Genomic DNA, 15,168 nt, shown 5'->3' with positions numbered 1-15,168 from the left:
GTTATGTCAATGAAAAATAATCTCCCTGTTTTTCCCGTAAGCATTATTTTTGCTTACGTGTTTCTGAACTTCTGTTGTGGGTTGTTAAGGCACTCTTGTTCTCCGGATCTCTCTTGAATAGTCCTCGAATTCTGCTGTTCTCTATTTAATGGAACAGATTTCCTGCCCAGGTTTATGAACTGGTAGCAGCGTGCAACTTCTGTACGTAACTAGCCACAAACTGGGTGATGACAGCATGGCATCCTGTCTTGAGTTGCCCTTTTAAATATCACTCTCCTTGTGACTGATCAGGAAGTGAGGAAATGAGCCGGCTGGAATTTAAAACCACCTTTCTCCTTACATAGTCGATGATTTCAAATGTTACTAGTAAACATTCAAACTGGAAATTACTAGTAAGCACTGAACATGTAATATTTAGTAAAGCCTTGAACGCTGGTCTGCACAAAGGCTGTGTTCTAATTCTGCCTTTTTGTCTGGGGCAAGAATTGATTTCAGCGTCTCTCTTCCCTCTCTTCCCTTTTCCTATTCTATCAGTTGGCAGAATTAGTTCCCCCTAAAGAGTGCTCTCTGTGGAGATGTGACTCTTTTTGCTTTGCAGTTAAAGTTGATCTTGAGTGTTACATTTATAGTACAATTCAAAACATGTATTGGTAATAGAATTCACATGTCTTCCCATGTCTAAAGAGAGCAGCTTATCAGCCTCAAATTCCTGACCTTTTTGAATATGGAATTAGTTTTCTCTAGACTTGCATATAGTTTGGCTAATTAGTTGCAATGAAACAAAATGCTAAAATAGATCTTTTAAGGAGATGTGTTGCAAAAAAAAAAAAAGGTTGTTAGAAAAACACATTATTGCTGCTGTTTGAGATCTCCAAATTCTAAATAGATGTTAAACTGGTGTAAAAAATGTGAGAGGTTACATTCTTACTATTAGATTATTTTAGAACAAGTGTTAGAAATAGAAAGAGGAGTGTAAGATAGACTTTAAATAGGTGATTTATGCGGCTAATGCCTTCAGACTGTCTTAAGAATCTAAGATAAAATATTTTTTAATATGATCTCAAAGTCCTTGTATCTTCTCTTTTGTCTGTTAGGTCCATCAGATATGAGAGGAGGGACTGAAGTGAGAGGGCATTGAAGTGATGGAGGAAAACAATAGGGTAGAAAGATTGAAGTCAAGTAGAAAGTACAAAGTCAACTTTAAAGTTAAAGGAGTATGCTGGAGACAAGTTTTTGAGCTGGAAACTAATAAATTGCATACAGAGAAAAGGGTCTGCGTAGCCGTTTCTTAGAAAAAGAATCCAGGCGTTAGAGGATCAAAAGCTGACCATGCCTGAACAATGTCATGCATTTGCGAAAAAAACCTATGTCAATGGAACGTTTTTTGGAGTGAAGAAATCCTTGCATTCTTCGTGATACTGGAAAAGCTTCAGTACCAGCCTGGGGCAGCACATTTGAAGGAAGAGGCAGACCAAATGAAGAGAGTCTAGAGGACCGAAAGGCGGCTGACTAGTGTTTAGAAATATTAACCTATAAAGGCAAAAAGACTGTGAAAGGTTAAGGGAAGACACAATAGCTCTTTGAAATGTATAAAGTTGTCTTCTGATAGAAAGGGCATAAGCTACTCGCCGCATTGGAATAGAACAAATGGTAGAGAAATTGCAGCAATTGGATATTAAGAAAAAGCTGATTCTACTCCCTAGAAAGGCTAAAAGATTGTTACTTGTTTTTATAACCTCTTAAAAAACGATGTTTGAGGTAGTGCTTAGTGCTGAGCAGAGGGATGGGCCAAATGAATTCTTTCTGTCCTATTTTCTCTCCTGTTATTCTAGTAGAGTGATTTACACACAGGATTTATGATGTTGTTTTCCCCATCCAACCAGAAGTAATAAAGTAATGAAGGGATAGCAGGTGCAATAGTTTTGAAATAATTGACTAGGTAGCAAGAGCTAGCTTGTGATTCAGCAGGGTGGTGGAGGATTTCCCTCTCAGTCCTCTGCAAATCAGAAAACCGTCTTTTAGGAGAGGGGAAAAAAAAAAAAAGCAACTCTGCCTCCGTCAAACACATGCTCCCCTACTGACTGGTAAGGTTAAGTTAACCTGAGTCTCGCTTGGTGGAATAGTGATCAAACATTGGTGCTTGTCCCCTGAGTCAGGTGAAATGTTCTCTTATGTCAGAGCAGGGAGAACTGCTTTTGTTTTGGTGTTCCTCTTGGCAGCTTCTGTAGAGCCTAACTAGGGTGTATCTTAACAGCCAAGAACCGGGCGGTTCCTGAGATTGAATTACCCTTTCAATTAGTTACCCTTGAGCTTTACTATTTCCTGTCAAGGGTGAAGAACCCTTTAATTCTAGGAGTTAGTGGAGGGACTTCATCCTGCATACTTTTCACCAGTCATGGAATGCATTGTAAGAAAATATTACCTGATGGGTAAGAAAATTGTAAGCGTGGGTGGTGCTTGCCAATGAGAACAGTGCGAAATGAGGGAAATCATGCTCTATTAGTCCGTACAGTAATTCAAGTTCCTTGAACTGTGATGTACAATCTGGAAAAATTGCACGGCTGATCCTTGGGGAAGCACCGTATGCTCGCCCTCTGTTTTGTCTTCTCCCCTGGGCATCTGCTTCAGTCCTGCCGGAGACAGAATGCTGGTCTGCTGGGATCTTTGGTGTGACCCACTATAGCTCCTGTTATTCTGAGGGATGAAACAAATGGGTGAGCATGGGAAACCTAATCTCAGTTATAAGTAACAGCCAAAATTTCAGAGTATGTGCCCAGAAATGACAAAAGTTGACTTCTAGATCCTGCTCAGTCTGCAGAAGTCAAATCTACATCTTCGAGCTTCTCAGGAAAGCATCCCAACCTTGAGTCACTCTGGATATGGCATCCTATACATTCCTAATTGAAAGTGGTCCACAGTCCAAAACTTCTCCTCTGTTTTCTCGGGACTCGTGCCTGAGGGCCACAGCTCTCCAGCATAGCCATCGGGGCACTCAGCCAGCGAGAGCATTTGCTCCTCTGACAGCCGCGGTGCTTGCTTCTGGTGCTGCTTGAAGCTTTTCAGCCTTGCAGGAGTGAAAGGGAATTGATTCTTTCTATTTTCATCACTGCCTTCAGTTCTGAAAAGTAGGACAGAGAATCAGCTCACGATTTTTGGCACCACAAAGCAGTTTCGAAGCAGTAGCGAGAGCGCAGAATTTGTGAACAGATTACAGAGATGTTCTAACATCAGTGTATAACTTGGATCACATTTCATAGATGATCTTTGCCTCTACTGAGCTGAGATTGTTTTTATAATTCCAACTTGAAATTTAGACCTGCTGTAGCTGATGGAAATTGCACTGAGAAATTGCTTAGGAGCTGTGGGGGGTGGAAGGAACCTTTTGCATGCTAGAAATGCATGCTAGAAAATACGGAGTTTTTCTGCATCTTTCTTTTAATTCTCTAAGTCTGCCCTTGGGGTTTAAATATATTCAGAACCCATCATCTATCTTGACTCCTGCTATCTTTGTATGCGTATTTTAACCAGAGCTTTTCTGAAGTGGATGGAGCCTTCCCTAGGGTTATCTGCCTTACAAAGTGAGTGCAGTAGCGTGCCCTCTTTTCAGAAGGCTTCCCTCAGGCATTGTGTATATTGTGCATCAGGTTGTTTAAGCTTGATGTGGCACTGTGGAATAGGTCAGGAGAGGCCATGCTTCTAGATTTTTCTATACTTGTTCTCATGGCCCATTAAAATAAGTTTTCCTTGACTGTAGGAGATGTGAAAAGGAGAGAAGAAAAATGTTCAGCGGAAGCGTGGTCACCGGCTGTAGCTGCCCGACATGAGGCAGGCAGGAGTAAGTGCTTAGTCATAGCAGTGGTGCGAGACTGACATTTTTCTTCAAGACACAATTGATCACAAGCGTTAGAAGCTCAAACAGCCCCAGGATAAAGCTTCAGTTCTTCTGTGTGCTTTAGTGGCATTTGTAAAGGTGCCAGAGATTGTTGCGAGTGAGCATTTAAGATTTGCTTTGTCGCGGCAGTTCTCAAACCGTTGGAAGTTTTAATCGGAGACCCCTTGCTAAGCTCCCTGATTCTGCAACAAGCAGAGTGTTTTATCTGATCTGGGGCCATGTAAAGCTTCAATAACACCATGGTTTTATTCAAGTTGATGATCTAATTTACCTCTCCTCCTCCCATGTCCCTCAAAAAAAAAATCTTAAGAAAGCTGGTAGAGAATAATCTCAGCTCCTGGAAAGAGCTCCGCAGAAATGAACCTGCTATTATGTGAATTTGTATAGATAAAATGGCTGTTATTACTATTTTACCCCAACTGCATTTACTTTGTAGAACAGAAAACCCTTGGCAGCCCTGTTTTCATGCTAGCTTGTTCACATTGGGTCTCTGTGTGATAGAAAGACCTTTTACATGTCCTTTAAATCACAGATGTATGTGAAGGTCTATAATACCTTGCTGTGAAGGTACCGATAAATTGTTACTTAACGTATTTAATTTAAAGGTGGCCTATTGGATGACTGATTTGAAGTTTTAAAGGCTTAACTATTAATTATCTTATTTTTAAACTTCAAAGTCACCAGAGAAAGTCCTTAGCTCACCTGCAAGCCCTCTTGTTCACTGCAAGAATACTGGTCTTTTGGATCTGGGTGATGGTAGAGGATCCACTAGAGAGGATCGGAACAGACTTGGAAGGAAAACCACATTCAGTTTTGTAGTGCTATTTATCTGTCGGTTGTACAGCATCCAAACTGGCATGTCAGGCTTGCTCCCTGCCTAATTTAGCCAAGGCTGGTTTCCTAAACTAGGGACCTGCAAGAAGACACCACTGACAGGGGATGGTACTGCCCTTCCTGGGGACCGGCCCTTTGCTTTCTTGCACAGGAGCTTTCTTGCTTAGATTTAAAATAGCACACAATTAAATCTGAACCTTAGTGCAGCATGGAGCAGAGTTGACAAATGTATTGTTTTGGTTTTGTTCTTACATATATTTCTTCTCTTCTAAGAAAGACGGATTTGTACTACACAGTACCTTTTACATCAGTTACTTGTTACTGTGAATTTGGTTATTGGTGTATATTTTGTGGAATTTTCCCATGATTTCTCTAAATCAGCTTTGTTGAAAGTTAGCTAAGATGGGGAAAAGCTTTGTTTGGTACCATTAGCATATATAATGGTTACCAGATTATATTATATATTATATATCTATTATTAGCAGATATAATGGTTACCTATTAGCAGATAGTCAATTTGCCAGGCAATCTGTACTACTCACAGAATGAAATAAATATCCATAGGAAAGTATTTTACAACTGAATTCTCATGAAAATCACTTTCAAAAGGGCTTATTGTAAAGGAACTCTTAAGTTTCACAGTTGAATAGGAACAAAAGCTTTAACTAGAACTCAGCCTTGGAAGATTGGCTAGGTGTGGCTAACAGGTTGAAATATTTAAAAGGATTATAGGAAATACAACGCTGCAGAGTGACCGTTACCACTTGGTGTGGGAATTACAGTAGCCGTGAAGCAAGTGGTGCTCAGGATAACACCTAAGACCTGAGATGGATGGAGTAGTCAGCTGTGTGTTTGCACCATTGCAAGCAGGTGAGGCAGAGCTGCAATACTGCCTGGCCCCCTCGCTGAAGGACGTTTGTTTTGAAACTGAAATTAGTCATCCTAAAGTAGGCAAATCCAGTGCCCTTGGGAATGTGAAGTTTAGTCCTTGCCCTGCAATGCAGAGGCTGCAGGTCTGTAGAATCATAGAATCATAGAATCATTGAGGTTGGAAAAGACCTCTAAGATCATCGAGTCCAACCGTCGACCCAACACCACCACCCACTAAACCATGTCCCTAAGTGCCTCATCTACTCGTCTTTTAAATACCTCCAGGGATGGGGACTCCACCACTTCCCTGGGCAGCCTGTTCCAATGTTTAACCACTCTTTCAGTAAAGAAATTTTTCCTCACGTCCAATCTAAACCTCCCCTGGCACAACTTGAGGCCATTTCCTCTCGTCCTATCGCTTGTTACTTGGGAGAAGAGACCGACCCCCACCTCGCTACAACCCCCTTTCAGGGAGTTGTAGAGAGCGATGAGGTCTCCCCTCAGCATTAGTTAAGCAGAGGGAAAATTAATGGTTTCCCAGAGCCTTCGCTGTAGCAGACGCAGAAGCAGACTTCCACGTTCAATACGAAGGAGCTGGGGGGATTGGAGACTAAGAGAGCTCGAGTGGGTCTTACCTGGGATGGAGTTGATTCAGAAGCAGCCAGGAAGGCAACATGTTTCTAGGTAGAGGAGGTGGTAAGTGGTAAACTGGGACAGAGAGGTGGAATTGTGTTGAGGAAAGTGCTCTCTAACGCCATTTATCCCGTCCTGCCCTGCACAAAAGTGTTCTGGTGAGGTAATCTGAAAAGGTGAGTAGGTGGAAGGAGGAGGAATGACATTTTATTTCCCTTGCAAAATGTGTGTCTCAACTGAATGTCCTGCTCTGGGACAGGTTTTATGAATTTACAGTTGCAGTAGGGTCTGCGAGAGCAGGAGAGGTTTCGGGGTTTTTGGAGAATGGTGCTGATGCACCTGGAATCCCAAGTAGCTTTTGAGATGGAGAAATACTCAGTTTTTTAGCTCTGTAAGGTTAGTTTTCTTCCTTCTGGCCTGAGAAGTCTTTTGCATAAGCTCAGGAGAGTGAATATTTGTTTGCTTTGCTTGGTTTGTGGGTTTTTTGGTTGGTTTGTTGTTGGTTTTTTTCGGGTTTTTGGAGAATGGTGCTGATGCACCTGGAATCCCAAGTAGCTTTTGAGATGGAGAAATACTCAGTTTTTTAGCTCTGTAAGGTTAGTTTTCTTCCTTCTGGCCTGAGAAGTCTTTTGCATAAGCTCAGGAGAGTGAATATTTGTTTGCTTTGCTTGGTTTGTGGGTTTTTTGGTTGGTTTGTTGTTGGTTTTTTTCTTTTTTGTTTGCTTTGCTTGGTTTGTGGGTTTTTTTGGGTTTTTGGTTTGTTTGTTGGGTTTTTTTTTTTTTTTTGAAAGTTGACCTAGCCATCTCTACAACCCAGGCAGGCTCCATGGCTCCAGAGTCCAGACTCGCACTGCGAGACCCTGTAGGTGTATATTTAGGTTGCTGGCAAAGCCTTGTGGCCTTTCTGAGTCACTTCACAGCTTGAGATGGCAGCAGCGGGTAGGATAAAGTGCGCTCCGTGTCACAAGGACAAGTTTAACCTGCACTGTGGCAGTTTCAACGGCGACGCTCTGTTCACGCCTGGCCTACAACAGAAGTGCCTAATCGATGTCTCCGCTTCTCGTTACTGGTTGAAGTGATTAACTGTGATTAACTGAGCAGGATCCGCTCACTGCTAGCGCGGTTTCTAATCGTGAGGAATGATAAATTCAGCTTCCTCACAAACTGAAACAAGTTTGGCTCTGTCCCTAGTACAAGGGGCCAAAAAGTTGCGTTTACTTCGTGGGCAATTAATGATTCTCACCTGATTTAGAAACCTCCCGGTGTTCTTGGATAAGTCTGGACTCCCAACTCACTCCCTTTTTGCAGTGCAGATTTTTCTTCAAACCTTAAATCCAAACCGCCTGATTCTGTGCCAGTGGATTGGGCTGCGACTCGGTGTCTGTGGAGAGCGGGGTACGTGTCTGCAGGGCTGGGTGGATGGGTGCTAGAAGAGACTGTAAAATCCAGGATGCGCCATAGGGATGAGCACACCAGATGCTTCCGACTGTGCTGTGAAGGCTGTCTAGCCCTGGGTGACGGTGACACCGTGGAAATGAGACAGTTTTGCGTGTACAGATGTCTGGGAAGTGCTCTGCGCTCTTCTGGCACCGTGCTTGGGAAAGGCGGGCGTTTGCATGGGAGAGGGGGTGGAAGTCTTGCCTACTTTTGGAAAAACAGTACCCGCGTCCATCACCGGCTCAGCTCTGCTGGGGGCAGTGGTGGAGGCTGTGTGGCACCTCCAGAGGACTGAAAATTCAGTATTCCTTCCAGGTCAATCCGGTTTTCCCAGCAGTTTTCTTCCAGGTCAATCCGGTTTTCCCAGCAGTGCTGCCAGAGTTCCTGCCTTCCCCCTCTGCCCAAACCCTCGCTGCCAATTCCCAGAGCTTTTCCTACGAAATACAGCTAAATAGGTAGGGTGGGAATAAGCGACTGCTGAATCACTGCCCAGATGTCTGTGCTGAGGTACCTGCCTGCCAGTGCCCTGTTACCTGCCTTCCTCCTGCCTCTGTCTCTTCCAGGCATGCTTGGAATAACTCAGTTTCCCTGCAATCCCTGTGCGTGACCTCCCAGCCCGAGGGCTAATTTCTGCTTGCTTCCTCCTCCTCCTCTCCCCAGACTAAGCCAGCCCCCTCCATGCCACCCCAGGTCCTTCCCTGGGTCCCCTGGCTTCCTTGTCATAGTCTTTTGGGCTGTATCTAGCTGTGCTGCTCCCTCTTCTCGTGCTGTGTTACTGGAGGGGTTAGAATAAAGGGGTCTGGAAACCTGAAGGGTGGTGATTTTTTTTTTTTTAAATTTTTTTTAATTCTCCCAGTTGTACTGAATTTGGTGAGAGCTGCTCTGGCTGCTCTGCACGGTAATGGGTGTAGGTCAGTCATTGAAGCTTGGGTCTGTTGTCGATGAAGAGATGTGATTTATATTGACTTCTCCCTCAGATGGATGGACAAGTCTCTTTTAAAGGAACACATTGCCTTTTTGTGAAAGAAAATTTAGTTTATGTAATATAAAACTCCAAGGAAATTTCAGGCCAGTTCTTAGCTCCGATCCCAAATTGATGTTCCTTCGACGTTGCCATGACTGCGACAGAGTGACTCATCCTGTTATGGTTAGCAATTTGCTTGTCTTACAAAGTCACCAGGGAAATAATTTTTCCATATCTATACGTACCAAGGCTATAAGGTTTGCTCTAGCAAACAAGACAAATAATATTTCCTGGTAATAGGAGCAGCCAACTGGAAAATGAGACCAATAGGTTCTGTTCTTAGTTCTGTCATTAACCTTGGACATTTTCTTTAACTTAGCTGGAGCTCTCCTTAGCTGTCTGTAAAGCAGAAGAAGTTATAAATACAGGAGATGGTTTTAGTAAGTAATTAAAATTCCGACGTTTGAAGTGGTTCAGAAGTGTAAAATGTTCACAACATCTTCCAAACTGCTTAAGGAAAGTCCTAGTGTGCAGATACAGGGTGTTAGGTGAATGCGTGTGAGCTGGGTATAGCAAAAGCTCGCGAGAGGCAGGTTATCTCCCTTAGCGAGGGCAATCAGCGTCATGATTTTTATTAAGAATTCCCTCTTTCCCTCCCTGCTCCCTGTAGTTGGGGCGATTTTCCATAGCTACACCCAGCGCCATTTATTGAATCCCAGAACCGCAGATCTTGGCGTTATTGAAGTGGTAACGAGTCGGCTGGGTGATCATCAGCTCTTGTTGTACTTTGGACAAATGGAAGCATTTTAGATCCTGCCTGAGATTCCAGGAGAAGGGAGGAGGCTGAGAGCTCGCCTGCCGGCGGGAGCTGCCCTCGTTCCGCCATTGCTGGTTAGTGGCAGCGGTCGTGCTGCGTCGGTGCTCTCAGCGAAGCGGGTATGGACGATTGTGTTCACTGTTGGTGCAAATAAGAGAAACGTTAAGTTGATCTTGGATCACTGCGGAGATGGTTGATGTGGCATCTTTAAGAACTTGCAGTTATGGCTACGGGACAGAAATTGCTCAAATAACCTTGTTTGGCTCTTACTCCTTGCTCCGCTGTAAGTCGCGCTGTGTTGGAAGCCACCTATTTGCTCTCCTCCCTTCCTCCTTCAGACGCTTAAAAAATATTGGCGCTTAGTAAAGCTGTGGAGTTTCATAGTCTAGGGCAATTTATTGTATTTTTTTTTTTTAAAAGCAGGATATATAAATGATTCTGATGGGCATGCTGACCTGTCTTGATGCTTACACAGTCTTTTATTTGGAAGATGCATCCTGAAGTGCCTGTTCTTACGGGAGTAGTGTGTCTGTCTTTGTCCAAAATCCAAGGTAGCCGTTTGCTACTGCTTGTTTAGCTTGTTAAGAGTTTGAAGAACTTTTGTTGTTGTGGGGTTTGGTTTTTTTTTTTTACGTCCTCCTGAAGGTTAGAGTTATTTTGACCTTGAATTATTTGTCTGGGGGAGAGTATTTAATGATTGCTCTATTAATTCTTAATGCATTTAAATATCTCTTTTCCTTATTTGGTAAAACATTTGCACATAGCTTTTCAGAATAAATGATGCATTTTCCAAGTCTATCGCTCCTTGTTATTGCAATTGTTAGTCTTCTGTTACACCACTTGTTGGGAATTATTGATTGTTAATGTTGGAGATAAGCTTGTCAGTTTTCAGCTCTGCTTGGCTATTTGAATATTCAAATATCGATGTAAGTCCTGTTGGAAAAAAAGCTGGGGAAAAATCTGTCCCTTGAAAGGTACCACGCGAAGATGATTTGAGGAGGAAAGCAATTTCTTAGATAGTTTGTTCTGATTCTGCAGGTGTTTAGAGTGTGTATCTCTCTCTTTTATTCAAGATGTCTTAAATTGGTTACTGTAAGCATTGACTAATTCACAGGGGGTCAGGTGGAAGCAAGATTGTGTGGGGGGTCTGTGTGAGTACAGACTTGAAGCTTTTTGAGCCTTCAGTCCCTACAAAAGGTGGAGGTGTGCAACAGCCGCGGAACAAGGAGAGTGACTCAGAGGTGCAAGCACACTGCAGAGAGAAGAGAGGAGAACGGAAAATGCAATTTGACATGTTTCCCAAAATAATTGGATTTCTTTTTTGTTCCCAAAGCAAGTTAAATACTGCCTTTTTTGGTTTTGTTTTGTTTTCTTGTTTTTCCAGATTGGAGTAAATAAGGTAAAAGAATTCAAGACAAATGATCAGTCACCACATGTTACAGCCCGGAAGGAAGCTATGGTTATAAAACCTTGTCTCTGTATGGTTCAACTTGAGATAACATCTTACAAAAGTTTGAAAGTATCCATTTAGATGCACTATTTTTAGTACATTCTGCCTGAATGTTTGTTTCTTTTCTTTTTCTTTCTCTCCCATTGCTAGGTTGTGACTAGACTTATTCACTTGCTGGGCGAGAAGATTCTTGGCAGTCTTCAGCAGGGAGGTAAGACTCATTCCTGGACTACTCCCATTGAAGCTGGTGCTTCCTCGGAGCTAGATTTACATTGTTAAATCTGGAAACAGAAAGCGCATACTTGAAAAGAGAATTTGTCGCTAAATATTTTAGCTGTTGTCACCAGTGAACGGTGACTTTATTACATATATGTGTACAAATCTTTTTTTTGGCAGAGCGTGGTTAATTAAGTGTGGGAATGGAATGATTTGCAATTGAGATAGAAAAGTACTGCTGCATATGAGCAGTGAAATTTCCTTGAAATCTGAAGAGCTCAAAGGGAGCTCGAAGGAAATGGCAGCTGTAATAGACTCGAATCATAGTCATGCTGAGTGGCATCTGCATGTAGACTGACTTAATATGCCTGTGTTTGCATTATCTTAATGAATTGTCTGAGAGGAAATGGTCTGCTATGGATTGGTTCTTAAGCTTTGTGTATGTGGCAGAGGCAAAACAAAGTGTATTTACTGATTGAAGTGAGTAGGAGGAAATTTTCCAAATTTTCTTGAGCAGCTTTTAAAAGAAAACAGATGCACGGTAACTGCTGAGGGTGTTGTGGGGTTCTTTGCTGTTGTGGGTTGTTTGGTTTTGGTTTGGTTGGGTCTTTTAATTACTTTTATTGCTGTTTCTGCAATATCCCAAGGAGACTGAAAATGAGGTAGTCAACTCTCGTGTTTTGGAGCAGCCTTGGGGAGTGAATCTCAAAGTCCGCTCTTTCTTACGTGCTCAGCTTTCTGCACACAATCAGTTGTGTGCAAATCTCTAGTGATAATTGTACTTAAACTTTTGTGCGTGCTGAAATGCCTTTGTGGCCTAGGGCAGAGTCCACGCTGCTTGGGAAATAGGGCAATATGCGATCTGGAGAAAATGGGAGGAAAATTAGTGACAGTAATAGGAGTTCAGTCAGAGAACGGCCATTGAAGTTCTGAGGAGGAGAACTGGTGGAGATGAAAGAGTTGAGCAGTGATGTGTAACTTGTTTGAACCTACAAATATCTTCTTGAAGATCACCAAAAGGAGTGGAAAAACTGTTTAATGTTCTGTGCAGAGCTATTTTAAAAGACTTGACATGAATAACTCAATCACTGAATATATTTGAAAAAAGTTTATCTGGTATTTCTTTGTGTCCTGCAGGTACTGTCAATCTTGCATATAGACTTTGAATGAGCTTTCATACGGTATATCAAGTACTTCCATATGTCCATCTCAAGAATTCATCTTAATGGTGCATCGTAGGCCTTTGCTGAGTGAAATGAGATAAGCAGGACGTTAGAGCCTAACTTAGATGACTGAGTTTATTGTGTACTTAGAGCTGAGTTGATAGGCATTAGCAGCAAAGTGAGGTTGTCTGAGAAGGCTTAGTTAAAGAGAAAAGAAAGAGTATAAAAATAAAAAGAACAGTTTGTAGAACACCCCTATCATTGATCTTTTCCTGTTCTAAGCTGTCTGGGAAGATCTTAATCTTTGTCACATGCATCGCATGCTTCTGTCAAAAAATGCTTTCCTCTGCCCATACTCTTTGTCCTTACTCCGCTTACCATATTATATTGGAGATACTTCCACAGTTACTTTGCAGCTACTTCAGAGGTTCTGTATTTTATTTTAACACACCTGAGCACATATCTGTAAAGCTCCACATTTTCCCATCTTGGAGAGAAGTGAAAATAGGTGGAGATACACCTTCCCTGTAGGAACTTAGTTTGTTGAAAACAGATCAGGAATACCATAAAAAGTGAATGTTAGTTTTTGGAATATTTTGGTACTGACAACAGGTTTGGGGATTTTGTTAGTTAAGCTGATTCCTCTTGTGGGCTAAATCAATGCCTGTTCCAAAGTTGTGGCCGTTCAAAGTGGTTCAAAGTGCCTTTTTATCTTTTTCTTAACAGGTCAGGTAAACGCACATTGTATTTAACGTGTTCCTGGCATCCAGATATTTTTAACATTGCCTGATTTTTTTACCCAGACATGCTATGTCAGCAGCCAAAAATGATGGAAATCGATCTTCATCCTCTTACGAATGAAATATGTGGGAACTCTTTCCTTTTATGTGATACGGAGGATGTCACATTTATCTTGGGTTAAGCAATTCAGTGACACTTTCCTTGCTGCCTGGCAGTTGAAAGCAATGAAACGACACCTAGCTTTCTGGGTTGGCTGATGGCAAGTTTTTTCTTTTCGGACAGGTCACCCTCTTGGATTACACAGCTCGAGTAGCAAGTGGGATGCCGGAAATCCTGCCAGCAATCTCTCCACGGTAGCAATTATGCCGGTGTCTGAAGAGGTGCCACTTATGGCTTTTACTCTGGAGCTCAAGCATGCTCTCAGTGCTGTGGGTAAGAAGTGTTTACATGTTACATGCTGCTTATCTTTTTAGAGAGGTGTGGCCGGGTACCTGTCATTAGTCAAAGGTGGATTCATGCTGCGTTGGGGGGGGTGGTGGTACAGCAGTGCTCAGGATCAGCCTTTTTCATGGCCTCTTGCTTCTCTGTTCCCATCCCTAATGTGCATTTGATTTTAGTGGAAAACTTCGTGGCCTTAATGACTCAGAAATATTAGCCAGTCTGTCGGGCCTCTCACCTTGGCTGCCATCAGCGCTCCTAAGGCTGCAGGCGCTCCAGTGGACAAATGCCACCACCAGTGCACCCTTCCCGCAGTGCCTGTCTGAGAGTCTGATTCTCTCTCTCTCTCATGTGCAAGAGTCTTTCAGGCTTCCTCAAGTTGTACAGCTTCATCCAGCAAAGGATTTCTTACGCAGTTTTCTTTTGTTGAGGTAACGCAGTGAGTGGTAAGCGTAAGACTTGGTGGAAGAGGCTTGTGGAGGAGATCCAGGTTGGCACTGGAAGTCCAAACTTAAGTCTTAAATCATTGTCCCATTTGTTGCCAGCTTGTTTGTCTGCCTGGTGCTCACAAAACCATGTACTCAGCTCACAGTTGAGCCGTTAATTGCTTTATCAGTTGGTGAAGTTGTGTGTGCAAGTTCCAGTTGCTCACAAAACCGTATCTTTGATTCACAATTCAGTTCACGCTCGGTACTACAGTTTGACATTTCCTGAACATCCTCTTCTCATCCTCGTACACTATCACAGATCTCTTGAGTAAATCTCCTGTAGTCCTTTGATGAATTGTTAGTCTGCTATCTCACGGCTTATTATTTTGAAAAGTACAGGTTACATGATGATTGAGGTATAACCACTTAATTTATTGCTTATTTCCTTTTTGACCTTAAGGGTATCTGGAGCTGGCCCTTATTATTCTGCTTAAAAAATCTTCTAGGTGAGCAGGCACAAGAAAAAGCTGTCGATGCTTGAACTCTTTCACCTTTTGAAATATGAATTCGTATGCAGCTTTTGGTGGAGATGTGTTACAGTGAGTACTAATTTGTGGGCGTTTGAAGATTCCTCTGGTTTTCAGATGGCAGGAGAATTTTCCATCGATAACGGAGCACAGATCTCAGCCGTAGCTATATTGCTAATGGGTACTTCTTATGGATTGCTGCCAGCTTGTTTTGATGTGTGACAGCGCCAGGAGCCTGTAAATAAAACAAACAAAAACTGAAGTATGTAGATGGCCTATTCAGCATAAAAATAACCATTCTAGCCGAAAGCAACTAGAACGTAACAAACGAGGGGTTTTGTTATGATCATTTGGCCTTTTCCTTTTTCACCCTTCTTTTTCCTTTTCTTTTCCTAAACTGACGTCAGTGTAGCGCTTGGCAGCTATAGATGGTACTATACAACCTTGGCATCTGAAGTTCTTGCCAAAATGGAGCAGACGGCTGCAGTGGGAAGAGGAAAGTGTTGTGTGAAAACACAGCTAGCCATATGGTTCAAAACACAGCTGGTAGACCAAGCGCTCTGGCCTTGATAGCCTCTGGTCGTCGGGTCAGCCTATTGCTGATTCAGCCCCACAACGCTTGGAGACAGTGCTTAACCTTCTGCCAGCGCTTTACTGTGCGTGTTTACATACTGTACAGTGCTGGGGGGTTTTTTTCATGCAGACTGTATTTTTTTTTATTTTTTTATTTTTTTTTTTTAGCAAAAGCCGAGATGGGA

The 15,168-nt window shown here is 42.6% G+C and overlaps 1 protein-coding gene across 1 annotated transcript in view; it reads left to right on the top strand.

Annotated features, from left to right (window-relative positions):
- PNPLA7 (patatin like phospholipase domain containing 7) overlaps nucleotides 1-15,168 on the top strand; it is a 128,147-nt gene that overhangs the window by 50,016 nt on the left and 62,963 nt on the right. The window contains exons 20-21 of the mRNA XM_009283607.2: nucleotides 11,048-11,108; nucleotides 13,300-13,449. Coding sequence (XP_009281882.1) covers nucleotides 11,048-11,108; nucleotides 13,300-13,449 — 211 coding nt within the window. The remainder of the gene's footprint in view (nucleotides 1-11,047; nucleotides 11,109-13,299; nucleotides 13,450-15,168) is intronic.

The sequence above is a fragment of the Aptenodytes forsteri genome, unplaced genomic scaffold, assembly GCF_000699145.1.
Source record: "Aptenodytes forsteri isolate BGI_AS27 unplaced genomic scaffold, ASM69914v1 Scaffold518, whole genome shotgun sequence".
Classification (NCBI taxonomy): Eukaryota; Metazoa; Chordata; class Aves; order Sphenisciformes; family Spheniscidae; genus Aptenodytes; species Aptenodytes forsteri.
This window is presented reverse-complemented; position numbering and strand designations above follow the sequence as displayed.